Source organism: Choloepus didactylus, chromosome 6, assembly GCF_015220235.1.
Source record: "Choloepus didactylus isolate mChoDid1 chromosome 6, mChoDid1.pri, whole genome shotgun sequence".
In the NCBI taxonomy this organism is placed as follows: Eukaryota; Metazoa; Chordata; class Mammalia; order Pilosa; family Megalonychidae; genus Choloepus; species Choloepus didactylus.
Window position 1 is genome coordinate 35351030 of NC_051312.1, and position 21052 is coordinate 35372081.

A 21052-nucleotide genomic window follows, 5' to 3' on the forward strand; every position below is an offset into this window, starting at 1 on the left:
TTTTGCTTGCTGGTTAACAGCTCAGAAATGCACCAACAAGAGGGTAGAGCCCCCAGTTCCCTTTGAATCCATTAATCATGACTACTTGCAATATTCTTGTCCTGCATTTTGACCTGGGATCTGTACCACTTACCTGTTCATAAGTAAAGCCCTATTTGGAGGTTTACTTCAAGGGCCTAGGATATAAAAACTTATTGTACAGTAAAAATTGGTTTATGCTATTTTGCAAGATTTAACCCCCAATATTTCTGGGGGTAGTGGGGTACTTTAAAATGGAGTTTTAATGCCCTAAGAAGTCTAATACCTCCTAAAAAGGTATTAGAGTCACACTAACACAGGTCCCAAGGGCTCCCAATGATCTCGGATGGAAGAATTCCCTATCCAAAAGCAAAGGGCTAACAAGGGTTAAAAAAAAGAAGGAAAAAAAAATCCCCCAAAACAACCAAACCTACCTTTTGGAAGGGACAAATGAATTAGGAACCAGCAACCAAGGTAGTGCATTCAGCAATGTGACAAAAGGGCAGCAACATCTGAAGCAGCTAGGCTGGTGGTGTAATACTGAGGGTGATATAACATACAGTGTCAGCACGGAGATGTTAGGCCATCACCCCAAACCTGCCCCACATCTTGGAAAACAAGCTGGAGAACCCCTAGAAAGGTCAGAGGTTCTCACTGGTTTTGCCAGCTACTGGTATCTGGGTGATAACAGAAATACTTTTCTCTTGCCTTCTGTCCCCAGTAGTATAAATATTAGACAAATGCCTTCCCGTATTCCCTATGTGTTATTAAGAACCTGTGTTTGCAGCTGTACTACACTGAACAAATCACAGCTTCTGCATTTGTTAAATAAATGAACCAGGATCTCCTTTCCCTTTCAGGTCTTAACAGTCAATGATCCTATCACTCCTTAATATGAAAGATGAAACTCTCATTATTTCCACTTTAATCTTGCTACTTCTGAAAATTTTCTTTGACCTCTCAAAGTCTGTAAGAACATACTTGAAGTGACTCCTGTCAAAGGCATGTGTAAAACCTACAGCATAATAACTGGTCACCTCATGTTGCTTGACAGAACAATGGGTGGTATATTAGTGACTTCAACTGGCATCCGACTAGGACTCAGTAATTATATCCATATTCTAAGCAAATTGTTATGTATTTTTGTGTTCTTGGGACACATGTTATGGCTAAAGCCCAAACTGTGGCTAATCTTAATATGAGAGCCAGATAAATCTGTTTCAAATCCATAAAATTTAACATTTGCCAGAGTAGATTTGTTCATCAACTGGGCTTAAAGAGGTATAATTCACACATGTGCAGTATTACTAAATGCTGAAATTTAATGATTTAAATATACTGATGACTGTTGCAAAGCAGTTGCTATAGCAGTATTTAACATTAGCCAGAACCTCTCTGGCTAATGTTAAGTTTATACCGAAAGAATGAGGGAAATTTTAGCATCCCTTTAGGTTGGGGGTTACAACTCCCTCAACTTTTACAACATGGTACTTAGCTAGAGTGACTCAGTGAATGGCCAAGAGAAGCCATCTATTTTTCCCTAAGAGCACCTACAGAACACTGGCTGGGTATAATCCTGAAGCAAACTGATTTCTTTGGAGGTTTCTGGCTCTTAGAACATTTAGAATTTGGGAACTTCTTATGCCTGATGCACATGGAACCAGCTATACCTCCTGGCTATGTGTCTTCCCAGACCTGAGCAGTGCACTGTCTTCAAGGCTAGAAGATGGAATTAAACAACACAGAAGAAGAAAGATGGTTCCCTGGACTACCAATAATCAGTGCTTAAGACATAGTAGAAAAAGGAATAAAAAATAAATTTAATCATATCAAAAAGCCAAACCAATGAGGACAGTTCATTGAACTTATAGAATCCCAACATAGCAGTCAGTATGCCCCAAGTCCCGAGGCATACCTAAACCCCAATAGGATGTTTGGATTTTATATCAACTCGTAGGCCTGGCTTTTCCTCCAAAGAACTCACTGATTTGAAAAAACTAAAAGTGAGGTCTGGGTTTCTTTTACATGATTTTCTAAATCTGAAATTCATCAACAGGTTTCTCCTTTCCAGCAGTCTTAGAGTCAGTGAAGTTTCATTTCACAGTGTTGCAACAGAACTGAAAACGAAAGGAGCCTGAGCTGGATTTAAATTATGAGTGTGTCACAAAGGCTTCCATCTGCCATTTTCAAAAAGTACTCACTGGAGAGCCCAAGGATCACAAGAACAGATGATGTGATGCGTAGCTCAAGGTGCTTAGATATTCCTTCCAGATTCTGTTGTTGAGAAAGTGGGTTAGGTAGGTATATGCCAAGATCCAGTATGTCAACCTCCCATCCTGAAATGCTCTATCCTGATATCAGGATATCAGAGTGCCGAGGAGGCCTGGTTCTCTTCCTTTGTTCAAGCTTAACATGTAGACCTCCGCCAAGGGTGTATTTCATAAGCTGCCGATGTTGGGGAAGCTCTTCAGTTTCTCAGGAAAGTCGTCTTTGTACAGGACAGGGTCAGCTCGGTGTTCTACCACCTTGAGAGGCATTGTCCCAAAGACTGAAGCAAACTTGTTGATGCACTCGGACCTGTGGAGTTTGGGGTGAGGGGAGAGGAATTGGATAGAATGAGTGAGGTAGGGTGGGGAGAAAAGAGAAAGTGAGAGATGAGAGTAAAATACATAATATTCAACAGCAGTAAAAGAAACCCAAGTATCCCTAGCTTGCTTCAAGATTCTTAGGCTGGAAGGATGTGGATAAAAGGGGTGATGGGGGGAGGGGGGAGCGTTCTTGTGATTGTGAGAGAAAGCGAACGGGGATGCTGATTGGAGCCCATGGGCCTGAGGAGGTCAGAATCTCTCTTCCCCTCCCCCTCAAATTCCAGTCATTCTTCCAGCTCAGCACAGGCAGACCTTAACCAAGGTGGATTAACTGCCAGCATTTCTTAACCCCATCTCTGCCAGCTAAAGAGAAGGCAAACAGAAGAAAGGAAAAGCCAATTCACTCAGCTCCAGGTTACTGAAGTTTAAAAGGCAGAAAGAAGAACTTAACACGTGGGGCAATGGAAGGCAAAAGAAGATGATGGGGCAGTGAACCTACATTTCAAACAATAAACACTTCATTCATTCAACCAATATTTATGAGGGCCTGTAATTAAGTGGTGGTGTCTGGGAATTATCAGTCAGTTTCTGTGTGCTCTTCTGGGAAAGCTGAATTTCCATCACAGGATTGTTTTCACAATTTTAGCCATTCCCATGCTATCACCAGCACCAACAACCAACTTGGTGGGAGAAGAGCACAGCACTGCTGGAAGAGGGAGAGGCCAGTATCCCTACCTCAGCCCACCCCCGGAGCCCCATCTGCAACCCACCCCCAGAGGTGAGCTGGTCAGGCAAATATGAGGGGAAATGGTTCCGGTCAATCAGGAGAACTGAGTGTGACAGTTGGGTAATAAGGACGCTTCAGAATCAGACCAGAGGGAAAAAACATGCCTGTAAAAACCGCTTTTGAAGTCAAGGGGACCTCAAGGATGGATTTCAGAAAGGTCAATACTCTCTTTCCTCAGTTGGGCCCATGGCACCTGAGAGAGCTGCAATAAGAGCAAACTGAATTTGAGAGCTGAATTTCAAGACACGGACTGGAAGCAGTCTCTTCTGTCCTCAGACATATTATAAGCCTGTTTTCAAATTATTTTAATAGACAAGTTTTTATTTGAGTTCTTTGGGCTTTAAGAAGAAATCAAGTAAAGAAAGAAGATGGTCATTGTCAATTTCTTTCACTTAGTCATTATGTTTCTTAAAAAAAAGTCATTATTTCATTTTTAGCTCTTCTAGCTAATAAGATCGTCACCATGCCCACCTCAAATCAACAATAACTAATATTTACTTCATGATCCAGGCTGTGTTAAAATTGTTTTTACATATTAACTCAATCCTCACAGCACTCCTATGGTGTAGGTCCTGTTATTATTCCCATTTTATGTTGGAAAGACTGAGGCACAGAGAAGTTAAGTAAACTGCCCAAAGGTCAAACAGGTAGCAGCAGAAACAAACCCAGGCATTCTGGCCCTTGAGGCTAAGGTCTTAACCTAGAGATGATGAATTTATCTACATACGTAATTCTAGGGCCCCAGGGGAGGGGCTAGAAATCAACAACTGTTGAGCACCTATTATGTGCCAGATAATTTAACATGTAATCTCACTGATTCTTCAAAGTCCCCCTGAAAAGTTGGGTTTACTGTAGCCTCATTGTATAGATCCAGAAATCATGGCTCCGAGAGATTAAATAACTTGCCCAAGGACCCAGAGCTAGAAAGTAGAGGAGGTGGGTTTCAGATCCGGGCTGACACTGGCAATAAAGCCTTTGCTGTTTTCATTACACTCTACTATAACGCGCCCGTAACTGAGTTTCCCTCCTCTGGCAGTCCTGCCGGACTCAGGATGTGGTAGCCCTAGGATCTAAGTTGAGGGGAGACTGGGGAAAAGACTGAGGAGTTTTAGCAAGGTGGTGTGGCAAAGCACTGGACAACAACTTCCCACCCCTCAAATTAGGGGTCAAGACGGTGGTGAACAAAATCAAATCTCGGCAAAGTTTACTTCTGACAGTTGTTCTGCCGATAAACATGTAGAGATTCTTCCAGTTTCCAGTCATTATGCATGTAACTCTGGCCAGCAAAGCCCAGCCCTGCCCAACATAGGGACTAGTGAACACGTATTAAAGCAGCAGCATGGTTCTTGGCAGAGGACAGTGGCTCCGTGGCCCTGTGGAGAAACTTGAGGACAATGTCTCCTCTGTAACGAGATCTGCCAACAGGGCATGGGCCACAGGCAAGAAGCCACTTGGGCTCAGGCCAGCTTGACTTGTTGACAGCTGCCCCTGGCTAACCCAGGTCTAGTGAGTACTTCTTTCTCCTCCACACAGCCTACCTCGGAGAAGCAGCTGGCCCCTTCTGAAGGGTACTGGTCTTTAACTCTCCTGCCAGGTAATGGCAGTGTTTCTTACTTTTTTTTCTCACAGGGGATCTGGGTTAGGGAACAGGCTAAGCTAGATAATGAGTTTGGCTGTTTGCTGGGGGCCCACCTGAGTTGTTCTGTCAGGGGTCCAGCTATACTGTCGGTAACTGTTCCCTGGCTTTGGTTTTCCAATCAAATATGAACATAGTAAGAACTGCCAATGTTCAAAGACTTGTAACAGTCTCTGAACTGATGGAAGGGTTTGGAAGAGCAAGGACTGATGGCTTTCTGCTTTCCTTTCAAAGATATACTATTACCTAAAGCAACTGGGGCCTTTAGGACGGATGCTAGGGAACCTGGGGAAGAAACGAACATTGCCAGACACTGTGCTATGGGCTTTCATGTATTATTACTTAATTTGTCTCTAGTGTATAACATGTGCTTGGCACAAAGACATTTAATAAATATTCGCTGAATGTATGAATGGACATAGCAATCTGATAGATATTAGTATCCTATTTTAGGAGACAAGATGATTGAAAATTCAGAGGAGGTGAGTGAATTTCCGTACGTCAGTTAGCTAATAAGTGGCAAGCTTATAATATGAATAGATTGGTCTGAATAAAAACCTTATGTTCTTTTTCTTAAATCAGTATTGCCTCTCTGCCATACTACTCTGACCTTGATGAAGCTACTGGCCAAAATGAACAGCTACACATTCTCATGGTTCCTAAAGAATGGCAGATCCTAAAACCAGTACAAACTACTGTCCTACACAACTGAAATTTCTGATCCCAAACCCCCAATATAGGATAAACAAGCTTACTGAACAGAAAAACCCAATGCAAGGGTATACACTTGTTAACTTGCTAAACGTTTTCACTGCTTTGTGCAAAATGTGAATTCTGAAAGGAGAACTATTAAAAACCAAAGCAATCAGAAAATTCTAACTCCATCTGTCAGTGTACCCAAGATGGTTTAAATCATATCCTCCTCCCTTCCAATCTATACTCCTTTTTTTAAAATTCATTTTATTGAGATATATTCACATACCATGCTGTCATACAAAACAAAGCATACATTTGATTGTTCACAGTACCAATTCATAGTTGTGCATTCATCACCAAAATCAATCCCTGACACCTTCATTACCACACACACAAAAATAACAAGAATAATAATTAACATGAAAAACAGCAATTAAAGTAAAAAAGAACACTAGGTGCCTTTGTTTGTTTGTTTCCTTCCTTCCCCCATTTTTCTACTCATCCATCCATAAACTAGACAAAGGGCAGTGTGGTCCATATGACTTTCCCAATCACATTTATACTCCTTATTTTAAAACTCAGTTGTTCCATCTTTAATCCAAACACTTTTGCTCTCAGTTTCTAATATATTTTGAGATTTCTTTCCTTCCATTCCCTATTAGATTTCCCAAAAGGGTATTGTACATTCACTAACCTGACTCCTTCACCACTGACTTGCACTCTGAAACCTTTGGCTCTATGAAGTTACTTGTTTCTATCACTTAATGAAATTATTTGTTTCAAGGTCACCAATGACCTCTGAATCCAAAGACTTTTCCCAGTCTACATGCTCCTTGCTCCTCTCTTGCTTCTGAGCACAGCATTTCCTGGTTCTCCCTTGACCTCTCGAGTCACTGCTTCTCTGTTTTCAGTTACTAGTTTCCTAGATGTCAGATTTTCTCAAGATTCAGCCCTTGGCTTTTCTTCAGCCAATTACTGCATTTGGGCAAATGCCTTTCAAGTATCTATCTTTGTTTTAAACTTCTCTCTGAAGTTCTAGTCCCACATTTCTAATTGCCCCCTCCATACCTCTATCTATCTACATAGAGGGCAAACCCTCCAAATCACCTACCTTATTGTTCTCCAGCTTCTCCCACGATTAACCTCTCCTCCTGTCCTGTTAGTTACACTATTAAAGGGGCAATCATTCCCCCAAACCCTCACCTAAGTACTATTTCCTTCTATGTTATTTATCCTGTTAAAGATACTACCATTCCTCTTGACTCAAGACTAAAAGTTATCTCTTTTGAACTCCTTCTCCATAAACTCTCCATATCTACCCAGTTGGAAACAAAATTCCAGCATATCTGTCTTTGCAAAAAAATCTCTTGCAACTTACTTCATCCCTTCCTTTCCAAGCTCAATTTAGCTCAAGCCTCCTAACTGGTTGTCTTTCTTCAGTCTCTTCACTCTTCATTCCATCCTAGGCACTACTTCCAAATTAATCTCTAGACGTGTGATGGTTCGAAGCTGTGCGTACCCAGAAAAACATGTTCTTAAACTTAATCCATTCCTGTGGGCGTGAACCCACTTTAAGTAGGACCTTTTGGTGAGGTTACTTCAGTTAAAGTGTGGCCCAATTGAATAAGGATGGGTCCTAATCCTAGTACTGGAGTCTTTTATAAACAGAATGAAATTCAGGCAGAAAGAGAAAGCCTCAGAAAGAAGTAAGCTGAAATTCAACAGAACTCAGAAGAGAATGGAGAGACCAGGAAAAGCTGCCATATACATTGCCATGTGACAGAGAAGCTGAGGACAATGGATTACCAGCAGCCAGCCCCAGAATGCCAATCTTTGGGAAGAAAGCATCGTCTTGATGACACCTTGATTTGGGCTTTCTCTTGGCCTCAAAACCATGAACCAATAAATTTCCACTGTTTAACCTGACCCATATCTTGGCATTTGCTTGAGCAGTCCAAGAAACTAAAACAAGGCAATTCTTTCATCAAGCTAGTCCCTGTTCAAAAACCTTCTATGGCTTACCAAAGAAGCCATAGACATATGCCCTCTCTTGTTTAGAGAGTAAGGAGTAAAGCATTATAGAAGAATCTAGGCCAAATGACCAATGTTCTGTACAAAAATCCTGCAGGCCCGAAGGATCTTGACATGGCTAACAGGTTTCCAAAATAAATGCGGCAAGTAGATGCATATGTGATCTGTGGAAACTTGAATTAGAGATCTCATTCTGGAAGCTACTATAACATTTGCTCAGTGAGTTTTGGTCCCTTGACAATAGTGCTACTGGGATCTGAAAGCCTGCCATAGTGTAAGGAGCTGCCTTTTGGAAGAAGTTGAATTGATTCAAGTGCTTCGAAGTTCGAGGACCTTTTGGATTCAAGTGAGAATTACTAAGTTTAGTACAAGAACATAATGGTTATAAGACAGGACATATGTCTCCCACTTCTTCTACACTCACCTACAAGGCTTAGTCTTACATTCCATACAAAGGTGTGCTTGTTGAGTCACAATAAAGGGAATATTTCAGAGCTTCCCTGCTTTTTTCTCTCTGTAATGTAAAGAATTTTGTTTTCAATCCTGTCCTTGGCAGGTGTCTCTGGTGGGTTTGGTTTAATTCTTTCTAACCAAACTTTTACTCTAACATGGAGCTATTACCCTTAAAAACAGTCCAGTATTTCCTTGGAATTAACTAGCTTCCACTCAAATGACTGTAGATGGTTAACTGCTTAGGCTACATGGAGAATGCGGCTTCTGGAGCTTAAGGCCAGCTATATTTTTAAGACCCTTTCAGCCATTACAAATTGAGTGAGTAGCATTCCAAATTAATTCTTGGGTGACCTGGGCTTGAACTAACCCAGTTTCCAAAGTGCAAAAGGAGGTGACTATGGCTACCAGCTGCTGTCCTTATATCTCCAAAAAAGTCCCATAAACAGGCCCAAGGCAGGAAATGGGGATCAGAGCCTAGGGCAGACTTTTGGTTAGAAGCTCACTCACCTCTCCACCATGTGCGTCTGGTCTAGTGAAAGCCCATCAATGGCTGTGCACTCCGGACACTTGAATTTCTTTCGTGGGGTTACCTGCCAGTGGAACACAAAAACATACCTGGCTGTCAGTGCCAACAACAATAAAATCATGCTTGTGGCACTGCTTTGTGCGCTTCTGGGCTGTAAGCTGAGATGCTTGCTCTCTCAGCACACACACATGCGTGCACATACACAGATACACACCTCACCATTCCCCACTCAATTCCGTCTGGCTCAGCTAAAACTCGCAAGGGCCCAATAAAAAAGGATTGGAGAGCTTTTGCCTTCTGTAACTGGAAAGAAGTGGTGATGACAAGCTCCTTCAGTCCTGTTTAATGACTGTTTTCTCACTGCCAAGGACCTTATATAAACACCATTTGTTCTTGCAGCCATAAGGGCGATGAAATACAGCTTCCCATAACTTTCACCATAACCTCAGTTCCAACAGACCCTCTTTCTCCTTCTTCTATCTCATGGCAAATGCTATGAGAAGCACTTATGTTTTTGAAAATGCAGGCTATTTTTTAGTTCCTTCAAATCAGGAAAAAAAATCCAATGGTCCTTCACCTTCTGAATCCTATTCCATGACTCTCTGCCACCCTCCCAAACAACCTTAACCTTCTAATGATTTTTCTAGCAAACCCAGGGGAGGTTTCTACCCTACCTAAGGAAGATGGAGACATGGGAGGGAAAGCAAGCTAGGCAACTAAGTTAAGTACAACCACTTGAAATTACGGGCAGAGTAAGGAGCCACAGCTAAAAACATGTTGAAGCACATTAAAAAATAAAACTGGGGATGAGAGGAGTCCCTTTAAAAGTAACCTCATAAGTTACATTCTTTAAAATAAAATAACATTCCCTGTTGTCAGCTGTTCATTGAGTTATGGATAGCAGGGGGAGGGGGTGAGGATTGGGTCAAGTTCAGTGAGCAGAGATTATTCCTCTTTCCTTAGTCTCTTTGGTTTAATCTGGCTTCTCTCATCAGTTAATAGCATGAGGAATCAGTGGAGAATGCCATACCATGTCCCCAGTATAAATTCCCCTGGGAATCTGGGAAGCTTTGCCACACATGGAATTCTAATCCAGAAGGACAAAAGGTCAAGATGATCCCACTCATCTAAAGAAGTACACTCTCTTTACATATCTAGGTATTTTATCTGAGAAAAGTCTTCATTTCAAGAATAAATTGATGTGTATTATAGATATAAAAACCCTGTAGAATCCTTAAGCACTCTCAGATTTTTAGTATACCACAGGAAAGGTATTTTTAAAAACTGGTAATTGATGTTTAAAAACAATGTTTGTAGAACTACAGTTACATAATTGTATAAGGAATACTATCTTCTCAATGTCTATAAAAAATAAAAACCAACTGCCTTAAGAAAGACATAAACTGAGTCCTTTGGCTAACAGTACTAGATTCCAAATAGACTTTGAAAATTAAACTTTCGTTAAAAACATCATTTATAGAGTGACTATCACAGCTTTATCTCTGATAGGGACCATTAAAAACTATAACTAAGGAAATGTATAAAAAAGAATATATGATTAATTTGGCAGAGCCTAGCTTCTATTTTACATTGTGAGTCAACCACAGACTCTCACAGCTAAAAGGGAGCTTAAAGTTGATAGTCCAACACTTCGTTTATAGTTAGGCTCAAAGAAATGGAGACTTGCCCAAGATTACAAAGCAACTGAGTGGCAGAGGGACAAGGTCGCCTCCTACCTTGATGACAGCTTTCCCTGTGACGTTAGCCACCAAGAAATTCATGGCAATGTCTTCACAGTTCATGTGAGCATCCACCCAGTTCTTGATATCGCCAGGCATTTTGTAGGTATACAGGTAATTGAAATACTGTCAGAAGAGACAAAAAGAAGAGGCATTCAAATAGCAGCTCCCTTCGGCTGGCATCTGAGAGGCAACCACATCACGGCATGAGGCTGAGCTCTTTCTCATAAGATTAACCACAAGTCTGTCTCAATAGAAAGGGCAAAGGAAGTCTTGGACCACTTTCGGTCTAGTGGCCAAGCATCATCTTTAACATGGTCACTCTTAAAAAAAAAACAAAAAACAAACCAACTGTAAGCAAAGGAGAAGCACGGTGTGAAGCCCTGGTGGGATACAGGCCCTTCAGACTGATAAATGTATCATGTGTTTAATAAATGTTGTCCACACACACACACACACTACATATCGATCTTTACTAAATCCTTCCCCTTGAGTCACAATGTCTGCTCCCTGTGTCTATCTTCTTTCCAGAGACTGCAAATAGAAACAGACATAAAATAACAGTGCACTGATGCAGGAAAGGTGTGCTTTTTAAAGTGAACAAAAACGAGGCACTTCTGAGACTACCATAATCTACATGTATGAAATAGGTAGAATTTCATGGGCAAAATTAAAACAAAGAGAAAAAGAAGTACACAGAGTCTACTACCATAAATCCCAAGAATTATAAACTTTGGTCTTTTTATTTGCCAAGAACAAAAATTCATTTCTGAATCTAGAGTCCTGAAAAACATGGGAGTAGCAAAGCTGAGCTCACAACAGACAACATTATAGATTTAGCTAAATTAAATTTATTGTTCTGAATTTAACAGATCTTTCTCCTCACACCAGTTCCTTTTGCCACTGCTGACACAGGACAAGTTGTTATTGTTTGTTTAAACCATATACTCCCAGGGAGCACTGAATATTCGAAAGTCAAAGGCATATCCTTCCTCTCTCCCTAACAGATAGTCAAAATTTGAACTGACAATTCTCAGAAGAGAGGAAGTACAAAAGGCTAACAATATATACACAAAAGGAATTTTGACTTCATCACTAATCAAGTCAAATAAAAGTTTAAAACAATAAGATACCATTTTCACTTATCAAAATAACTAAGTTTGAATTTTTCCCCCCACATATTTCATGAAAGGGAGGGTATGGTAACAAAATCAGTTTTATATTTTGCTGTTGGAATGAAAATCAACACAAACAATATTGAAAACAATTGATCAATAAATACCAAAGACTCCCAAAATGTTCATACTCTTTGATACTATAATTCCACTTCTAGGCATCTATAATAATGGTCACAAATACAGTTATGAAAATGGACCTTAATTATGGCATTATTTAAAATAGCAAAAAAATTTAGAAACAACCTAAATATTCAACTACAGAGGAATGGTTATATATAAATTATCACATATTAATATAATGGCATATTAGCCAATTATGTTAAGAATTAAGAAATGTCAAAGATATGAGAAAATGCTCATAAAACCTGAAAAAAACAGGCTAATGAGAATACTCACAACTGTGTCTATGTGTATGCGTAGTAGATAAATGTAAGCCAAGCTGGAAAAATCATGCAAACAATAACGGTTATCTCTAGGTGAAAAGACTTCAAGCGACTTTTCTTCTTTATTTTGTTTTTCTGAGTTTTCCATACTTTCTACTATGAGCATGTATTACTCGTATAATCAGAAAAACAATAGCTTTTTTTTTCTAAAAAAAAAAAGAAATATCATACCGCATTGCCTTTCCAAACCCTCTAAGGAGAACACCCTTCCTAGATTCAGCAGCAAGTATCGAAAATGACACGAAATTAAAAATGAGTATCATACTCTCAGTTTTGTCAACCCAGACCCATTTGCCCCCAGCCTGCCCTTCCCCTTACCTTGTGATAAAAAGCTGCCCCTGTGAGCACCATGGACACTTCGTTCGTCCACTCAGACTCATACTTCCACTTACTCATCTCATGGTCCCAGAGATGCAAGCGACCTGGGTAACCCACCAACCGGTCAGGAAACTCCCGCCAGACCTAAGAAGAGAAACACATCAGTAATCAATGCCCATGTCAGACATCAACCAGGCACAGTGATGAGTTATCCACACAGGTATCAACCGACTCCCGAGGTTCAAACCTTCAGACTGAAAAATGGCCTTCTGAAGAGGTTCAATTGAATAAGTACCAGCTATTCTGCCAATATTCAAAGACAGATTTGATTCTGATTTCTTCCAAAACTTCCTACCCTTGCTTGGAAATTTCAAGGAATGTGGAATAATAGCTTACTGAATTGGCTGAGATAGGTAATCTCTTAACATATGATTAATGAAATAAGTTTCATATTTAATGAACTCACGAAGAATACATGGAACCACATAACTCAGCTGTCCTAATGTGTACTAGATTTTGATGATTAGGAAAACTTTAAAATATATATTTCTGAAGAAAGCATCAATTTGTGCTGAGCACACACCCATTCTTCTGACCTCTCAGAAGCCTAAAGTATAGAGGAGTTGTCTGATACTACAATCTGTAACATATTGAACACAAAAACTTGATTTCCATATTTAGAAAGGTTCTTAAATACAGTTCTGTTGAACTAAACAGATTTTTAAAAATATTTAAAAAAATATTTATTGTGCCTATATATGAAAAACAAAGTACAGAATCCAAGTGGCAAAGCTAATGGCTTCAGGCTGTATAGAATGGAAGGCCTTAAAGCAGTCACTGGTTAGTGACGCTAAGGGACATGAAGCTCCGTGCTGTCACACTCAGGAAGTTGATTATTTGGTGGGGATGGAGGGGCTGATAGGGATTGTGGAGAGAGTAGTGCTAAAGGCTCCAAGTGCAACCCCTAGCCTTGCCCCTGAGTAGTAGCAGAAGTTTTTGTCATTACAGTGCAATGTTCTCTTGGTTTTTCCAGTGCTCTAAGACACACTATACAGTTGGAGATGGGTGCTTTCAATACCTCTCCCCATGTATTCCTGTATAATTCAGTGTAATCTTCAAAAGAGAGGGCATCGATACTATTAATGAGTATTGACGGTTTACCAGCTACTCATGGTCGTCTCTTCTCAAGCTCCACTGTTGGCTGCTCATCCTTTACCAGACCCCTAAATGCTAGAGTTCCTGAGGGCTCAGTCCTGGGCCCTTTTCCTTTATTCAAACTCTCTTTCTCTAAATTTATACCTATAGTTAGCTCTGAACTTTCCTAAGAAAACTGACTACTTACTCGATATCTCCATCTGAAGAAACAAAGGCATCTCAAACTTGACATGTCCAAAACATGACTCTTGATTCCATAGCTCCAAAGAAGTCACTCTCTCAATCTTCTCTATCTCAGTAAATCACTCATCCAATTCCTCAGGCCCAGAAGCTAGAAGTCAGCCTTTATTCTTTCCATCCTCTCTTCTCCCACATCCAATCCATTAGCAGATCCTTTTGGCTCTACTTCTTACTACCTCTTTCTAGTCACTCTTGCCTCTTACTGCCGCTCCCTCTAGGTCAAACGACCATCATCTCACCTAGATTACTGTAATAGGCTTTAACCTTGTCTCCTTGCTTCCACTCTCACCCTTCCGAACCATTTTTTATAGCATTCCTAAAAGGATGGGTCCTAAAAGAATCTTGGCCCAAGGCAACCAGTAGCCTCCACCCTATCATATGAACACACACACACACACACAAATAAAAGTCATACGATCACATCATGCAGCAACAAGTGGCTCCCCCAGCACCCGAGCGTCAAGTCCAGGGAGGATGCCTCAATGCCCTTCCCAAGGTCAGACCCAGCATGGTAGCACTCCCCACCCATAAAAATAATCTTTCAATAATGCTCCATCCCTGAAACAAAACAAAAAATGGCTTCCCATTATACTAAAAATAATAGTGAAACTCCTTACCATCTTTTAAAGGACCTATGCCCTCTGCAACTTCTCTTACCATACCACTACCCCCCCACCCCCGACCACCACTTCAGGGGTGTCTCTGCTCCTTAACCATAACTATGCCTCACTGGCTATTTCTTCTAGCTGGAATGTTCTCCTAGCTCTTCAAAAGGCTGGTTCCTTCTCATCAGTCAGGTCTCTGATAATGTTAACGACTTCGAGAGGCCTTCTTCGACCTTCCTATCCAAGGTAAACACCATCCCCCAGCAGGCCACTCTTCATCACATCTCTTCACCCAGGTTTTTCTTTACCAAACTCACTTTCTCAAATTATTCTGGTCATTTGTTTTTTACTTATTTCTTAGGTATTTTCTTCCAGGAGAATGTAAACTCCATGAGGACAGAAACAGCTTATTTACTGTGGTATCCCAAGTACAAAGAACAGTGCCTGGCATGTGGCAGCAGCCAGTACACTTGCTAACTGCATGAATGGGTAGAATCCCAGCAGGCAATGAGCTCACGTGAAAGCAAGTGAACAGTGTCTTTCTCTTTTCTTCACTGCCAGGGCTAGTGTACTACTTGATTCAGGAAGACAGCTTGCAACAACATTCATCAACAGTCACCATTAATAATACTGTGATATCCTTACTATATGAAGATCACAGTAATAATCCACCATAGCTAAAGCACATGTTTTAAATCGCTTTTCCAGAAGTGGGTAAAGGGCTATTTGCTGAGTCATTACCCTGTCTTGCCCAGTCTTCCTTGTGATCACCTACATGCTTTTGTGGGATGTCTGACTGGGTCTTGGGCATGGTCTGAGGCTATAAAAAGAGCTTTCCTTTGTGTGAAATCAGCTCACCGAAGAGGGCTCAGACCCACGATCTCGGTCTCATTAACACCATGTTGTACCCAACAGAGTTAACCGGCCACAGGCATCACCCTAATAGCTGCAGACAAATGAATCCATGTCAAACATTTCCTCAGATGTGTAATGCTGCTGTTGTGTTCTCTCTACACAAGGACTGGTATTTCAGCAGATTAAAATAATATGACACTATTTCAGTTTTATAGAGCACAGAACAACAACACAGTGTGTGAGCTATAACTTCTGTTTGGTCTGTGGGCCTGGGCAGACTCTGTTAAGTCCATTGCCAGCTTAATTTCCTCAGGAACAAGCACCTATCTGTTCAAGTCATGCCAATGCCCCAATCACAGGTTCACTACAGTTGAATTAAAGACACTTCTGAAGGGCTCCAAGCCACACATAAACTAAAAACAAAGGATGGGAAAGGTGGAGGAAAAGGGGTGTGTCATCTAAAGATGGAAGCTGCATTTCCCTGTTTACTTTGAGTTAACATAGCTCTCTAATTCATGCAGAGGAAGTTCAAATCGCTGTCCTTGTAAAGCCCCCGTTTCCAGTGGTAACACTGGCTCAGTTTTAGGGTCAAATGCTGTTAAAATTTCAGTTTTCTTACCGTTAGGTGAAGTTACTTAGCAGACTTCTCTCCAGAGATTGAACTGGGTGACACAGGGTCACAGAATGCTAAACTATGGTGTTCTAAAAGCATCAGAGGTGCCCCGAATTTTGATTCCTTTGGAGCCTTTAGTAAGGGCTGTTAGGGGTCTCTCTGCCCTTGACTTATTTCAGGCAGCTGGATACAATCAAGATACCATCCTCGTCACTTCATCTATAACTCTGCAGTTGACTACAGGATCAAAACCGAGTGGAACGGAATGGGATGGGCCCTCTCTAATCAAGCACCAGTGTAGTACAAAGCCTATAATGTATACAGTAAAGCATTTTCCCAGCTAGAAGAGCAAGAACTCAAACTCTATCCCCCTTTCCTCATGGCTACCTAGCCCCCACTCGATTATTTTCAATTATTTTTTTCTTTTTACCTCAGGGAAAATGCCCTGGGTTCAGGTTTTTGTCATTACTAACAGAAGCCTTTATATGTATTACAGGCATTTGAAACTTCACATTATATCCCTGTAGTTCTAGTTAATAGTGTTTCCATAGCTATCTTCAAGTCACAAAGCCATTATTAAATTGCTTGTCTGTACTATTGAAGTCCTCCATATAAAGCATCCTCAATTAATTTAATCGCATGTATCTTTGAGGACAGAAGTTTAGATTTATGCCTTGGTTAGGGACTCAGCAATAATCTGGCAGTCCATATATTTTGGGCCACAACATTATACTCTACTTTCAAACAGAGACTGTATTAATAACACCACCCTCTATTTCATTCCATTTTAATTTTTATAATATTGGTCCTAACAACCTTTTACCTGGATCATGGAAATTTCCTCCTCTATGGACTCCCAGCTCTGCTCACTTATCTATTTCCAAGGTTGCTGTTATTTTTTTTAAACCTCCTGAGGCCTTTTGTGGCTTCCCTTTACTGGAGGATCAGATTATCTTTGTTTAAATGCCCACAGGAGGGAGCCTAGACTGACTCTTGCCTCCTACAGAAAGCAAACCAGACACGACATGGTTGAAGTAGTCCAGGACTAGCTCTGCTGCTGCTGGGTCGTGTGACTGGCCTACTCAAGTTGTCCTGCTTTCATTCTGGGGCTTAGATTAAGCGACCTTCAAATGTCCTTTTAGTGCTAAAATCTTAGATCTTCCTCCTCACTCACCTGTTTCCAGGGAAACTAACTCATCGACTGTGATCTGTTACAAGTTGTGAGTTTCTAAATAGCATGGCCTGAATTATTTGACTTTGTTTAAAATGCCATACGCATATGGGTACCCAATAAATGCTCCTGAATAGCTTAGAGAGTGCATTTTAAACTTAGGGTGTGTGCTAACCACAGTCAGATTCAGGAAACGGACTGGGGGAAAAGGGGAGGAGGGGAGGTGTAACAACAGGTGGCGCCCATCTGGGATATACATTATGAAATCACGGGTCAGCTCTAGGAGAAAAGTAACTCTCTGAAGTGGCTGCTATAGTCACCATGCTTTCAAAGGCACTGTTCCATGGGGATATTGCCACTGGGTGAGACAGAAGCCACATGTACCAGGACTCACTAGCCAAGAGAAGTGAGCTAGGGAAGAAGTGAGGAAAATAGAGGAAATAAGGATCTAAGTAAGTTTCAACAAACTGGACAAGGGTTGCATTTCTTTCCTTGCACACATTCTGAGTTTTGCCAATCCCTTATCATCAAAGTGGGACAGAACTCTATGAACCAGTCAAACTCTGTGGTCACATGCCTGGGTCAGCCAAGACAGAGATGCAAGAAACCGAACATGCAAACCTTGAATTAGAAGCCCTTCTTCTCTTTGGGCTTTATCCTACCTGCTGCCCAGAATGGAAAGGCAGAGCAGGCCCCTGCAGCTGGCTGGTCTCCAATTCCAAGCTGGTTTCCACAGAGGAGTCAGTCATAGGATTCACTCTCAGCCCTCTGGGAACAAAGTGCACCTTTTATATTTGGAATTTCCTGGAATGAAGTGGAATGGAGGGACTGATTGGCTTTATTTTCAGCTCATGCTTTTAATTACACTGGTGGATGGCCGTTTTTGTCAAGGGGGTGATTTGCAAAAAGCCAAAGAGCCTTTGTCTATGTCTGGGACACAATTCAGTGCTGATGCCATCAAGACCAAGGGAACCCAGACATTGTCACCTGGCATTTCCTAATGCCAATTGGTTTTTACAATTCCCGATGCTGTGTGATATATTTTTACCCGTTAGATCACTTCAGTCTGCCCAAGAGACCTTACCAACCCAGAGCAGAGTTCTGCTTAAAATAAGGCAAGCAGGAAAAGCAGTAATATGGGAGGGCTTCTGGGATTCTGGCAGCGTTCCCATTTGCCCTACTCTGGCTGGGGGTTAGTGCCCTGGTGCTGGCAGACATGGTCTCCAAGCCTTTCATGTTCTTTCTGTGGGCCAGGAGCAAGGGTGAAGGGAAAGAGAAAGACTGGGGTTGGCCACAATTGACAGAGGAATGTGTGATATCAAATCTTTCAAAGTTTACCACTATTAGGAAGATACTACTAAAAAAGATGGCTTTAAAACACCTGACTCATCCTGTATCTGTACCATCTCACCAGATGGTATAATCATGTGTCTTCAATGGATGTAAGAAGACTCACATGTTGGCAGTCTGAGCTGTTGACCCCCGTCTAAGCCATCTTGGAGAACTGCAGTCTTAGAGCTATCACTTGGAAGGCAGAGATCTCTCAGTCCAGTTCCCTCACAGATGAGAAAACTGAGACCCGGAGAGGAAGTGGCTTTCCCAAGGTTACACTGCAAGTTCAAGTTGAAGCTGAGTCCTAATTCCCAGTCCAGTCCTCTGCTCATGAAGTCATATGATTTCTCACTCTTCTGATTCTAAAAAGCCCATCACTTCCCCAAGCTTAGTCCCTCACTTGTAAAATAAAGTCAGATTACGGTGTCTCAAATCACATTCAGTGTTAGTGTTCTTTGGTTCTGTGGTGCTACTGGCAGATACAGTCAGAGTCACCTGCGCAAGAGGAATGACCAGGATGGAAAAAGAATGGGGTGCGGAAAGCAGGAGAATGACAAAACCCCTTGATCACACCAGTACTCATCTTCTAAAAACTTAAGACTCTTCATGAATGTGGTTTCCATTTAGCAAAGAAAGCCATACGCTCACACCATTAAAAGAAGGAACTCCTATCAGCTATGTAGCAAACCCCAGTGAGATTCCACACAGGACATCGGAGACCTACTAGAACCTTGTCATCTGTGAGGCTCTGGGACAGAAAAGGACAGGAAGGCAAAAAGCAGCTGAGGAAAGATTAAACAACTGCCATCTTTCATGAGGCAGTGAATCTCTTAGGAGATAATAAAGAAGAGAGAGAGTGATGCGAGTTTGAGGGGGGGTCATGGGTTTTCTAATTTTGTCATCCTTACGACCCACTAAACATGAAATCATTTTTATTTCCATCATCTCAACTCCAGGATGGATCGTACTGTTTCTCAGTCTAGTCTCAGGGATTGTTTAATGAAGGTAAAAAAGAATAGTGAGCGAGCATAAGTCAAACAGCTATTTTTTTTCCCAGTTTTTAATCAGTTATCTTTTTTTTTCTTTATTAGAGAAGTTGTGGGTTTACAGAATAATCATGCAAAAAACACAGGATTCTCAAACACCACCCCATCACCAACACTTTGCACTGTGTGGAACATTTATTACAATTGATGAAAGCACACCTTTACAATTGTACCACCAACTACAGTCCATGGTTTAACTTAAGGTTCACTGTTTGTGGTGCAGTTCCATGGAATTTTTTTTTTCAACTCTTATTCTGTCACTGTACATACACCTAACATTCCCCCCAACCACATTCAGATATATATTTCAGTGCCGTTAATCACATTCAGAATGTGATTAACACTATCACCATCCATTATCTAAATATTTACATCATTCCAAATAGGAACCCTGTACATTTTAAGCCTTAACTTCCTATTCCCTATCCCTACCCTGTCCCCTGGTAACTAATATTCTAGATTCTGACTCTCTGAGTTTGCTCATTCTAATTAATTTCCTATCAGTAAGATCATACAATATCTATCCTTTTGTGTATGTTTTATTTTACTCCACGTCTTCAAGGTTCATTCCTATTTTTCCATCTATCAGAACGTCATTCCTTTTTATGGTTGAATAATATTCTGTTGTAGGTATATATCACGTTTTGTATATCCATTCATTGGTTGATGGACACTTGAGTTGCTTCCATCTTTTGGTAATTGTGAACAATGCTACTATGAATATATGCATGCACATATCACTTAGAGTCTCTGTTTTCAATTCTTTCAGGTACATGCGTAGTAGTAAGATTGCTGGGTCATAACGTAGCTCTATACTTAGCTTTCTGAGGAACCTCTGCATTGCCTTCCATAGCGGCTTCACCATTTTGCATCGCCACCAGCAATGACTGAGTCTTCCTATTTCTCTGCATCCTTTCCCGACACTTATTTTCAGTTTTTGTAATAGCAGCCATTCTAATGGGTGTGAAATGGTATCTTCATTGTGTTCCAATCTGCATTTTCCTGATGGCTAATGATGTTGAGCCTCTTTTCATGTGCTTTCTGGCCATCTGGATATCTTCTTTGGAGAGATGTCTATTCAAGTCTTTTGCCCATTTGTGCCAGTTTGATTATGTCCCCCCAAAACATCATTATCTTTGATGTAATCTTGTGTGGGCAGACGTATTGGTGTTGATTAGATTGTAATTCTTTGAGTGCTTCCATGGAGTTGTGCCCCACCCAACTGTGGGTGATGACTTTGACTGGATAATTTCCATGGAGGTGTTATCCCACCCATTCAGGGTGGGTCTAAATTAAATCACTGGAGCCATATAAATGAGCTGGCAAACAGAAGGAACTCAGTGCAGCTGAGAATGACATTTTGAAGAGGAGCTACAGCCAAGAGGGTCACTTTGAAGAATGCACAGAAGATGAGAGAGTAGCTGCAGATGAGAGACAGTTTGAAGATGGCCATTGAAAGCAGACTTCTGCTTCGGAGAAGCTAAGAGAGGACAAATGCCCCAAGAGCAACTAAGAGTGACATTTTTGAGGAGCTGAAGCCTAGAGAGGAACACTCTGGGCGAAAGCCATTTTGAAACCAGAACTTGGAGCAGACGCTGGCCATGTGCCTTCCCAGCTAACAG

General features: G+C 41.2%; 1 protein-coding gene across 1 annotated transcript in view; it reads right to left on the reverse strand.

Moving 5' to 3' along the window:
• Positions 1-1814: 1814 nt before the first annotated feature.
• EXT2 (exostosin glycosyltransferase 2) overlaps positions 1815-21052 on the reverse strand; it is a 173127-nt gene continuing 153889 nt past the window's right edge. The window contains exons 11-14 of the mRNA XM_037838816.1: positions 12414-12557; positions 10472-10600; positions 8717-8799; positions 1815-2595 (exon numbers count right to left, since the gene is read on the reverse strand). Coding sequence (XP_037694744.1) covers positions 2457-2595; positions 8717-8799; positions 10472-10600; positions 12414-12557 — 495 coding nt within the window. The 3' untranslated portion in view covers positions 1815-2456. The remainder of the gene's footprint in view (positions 2596-8716; positions 8800-10471; positions 10601-12413; positions 12558-21052) is intronic.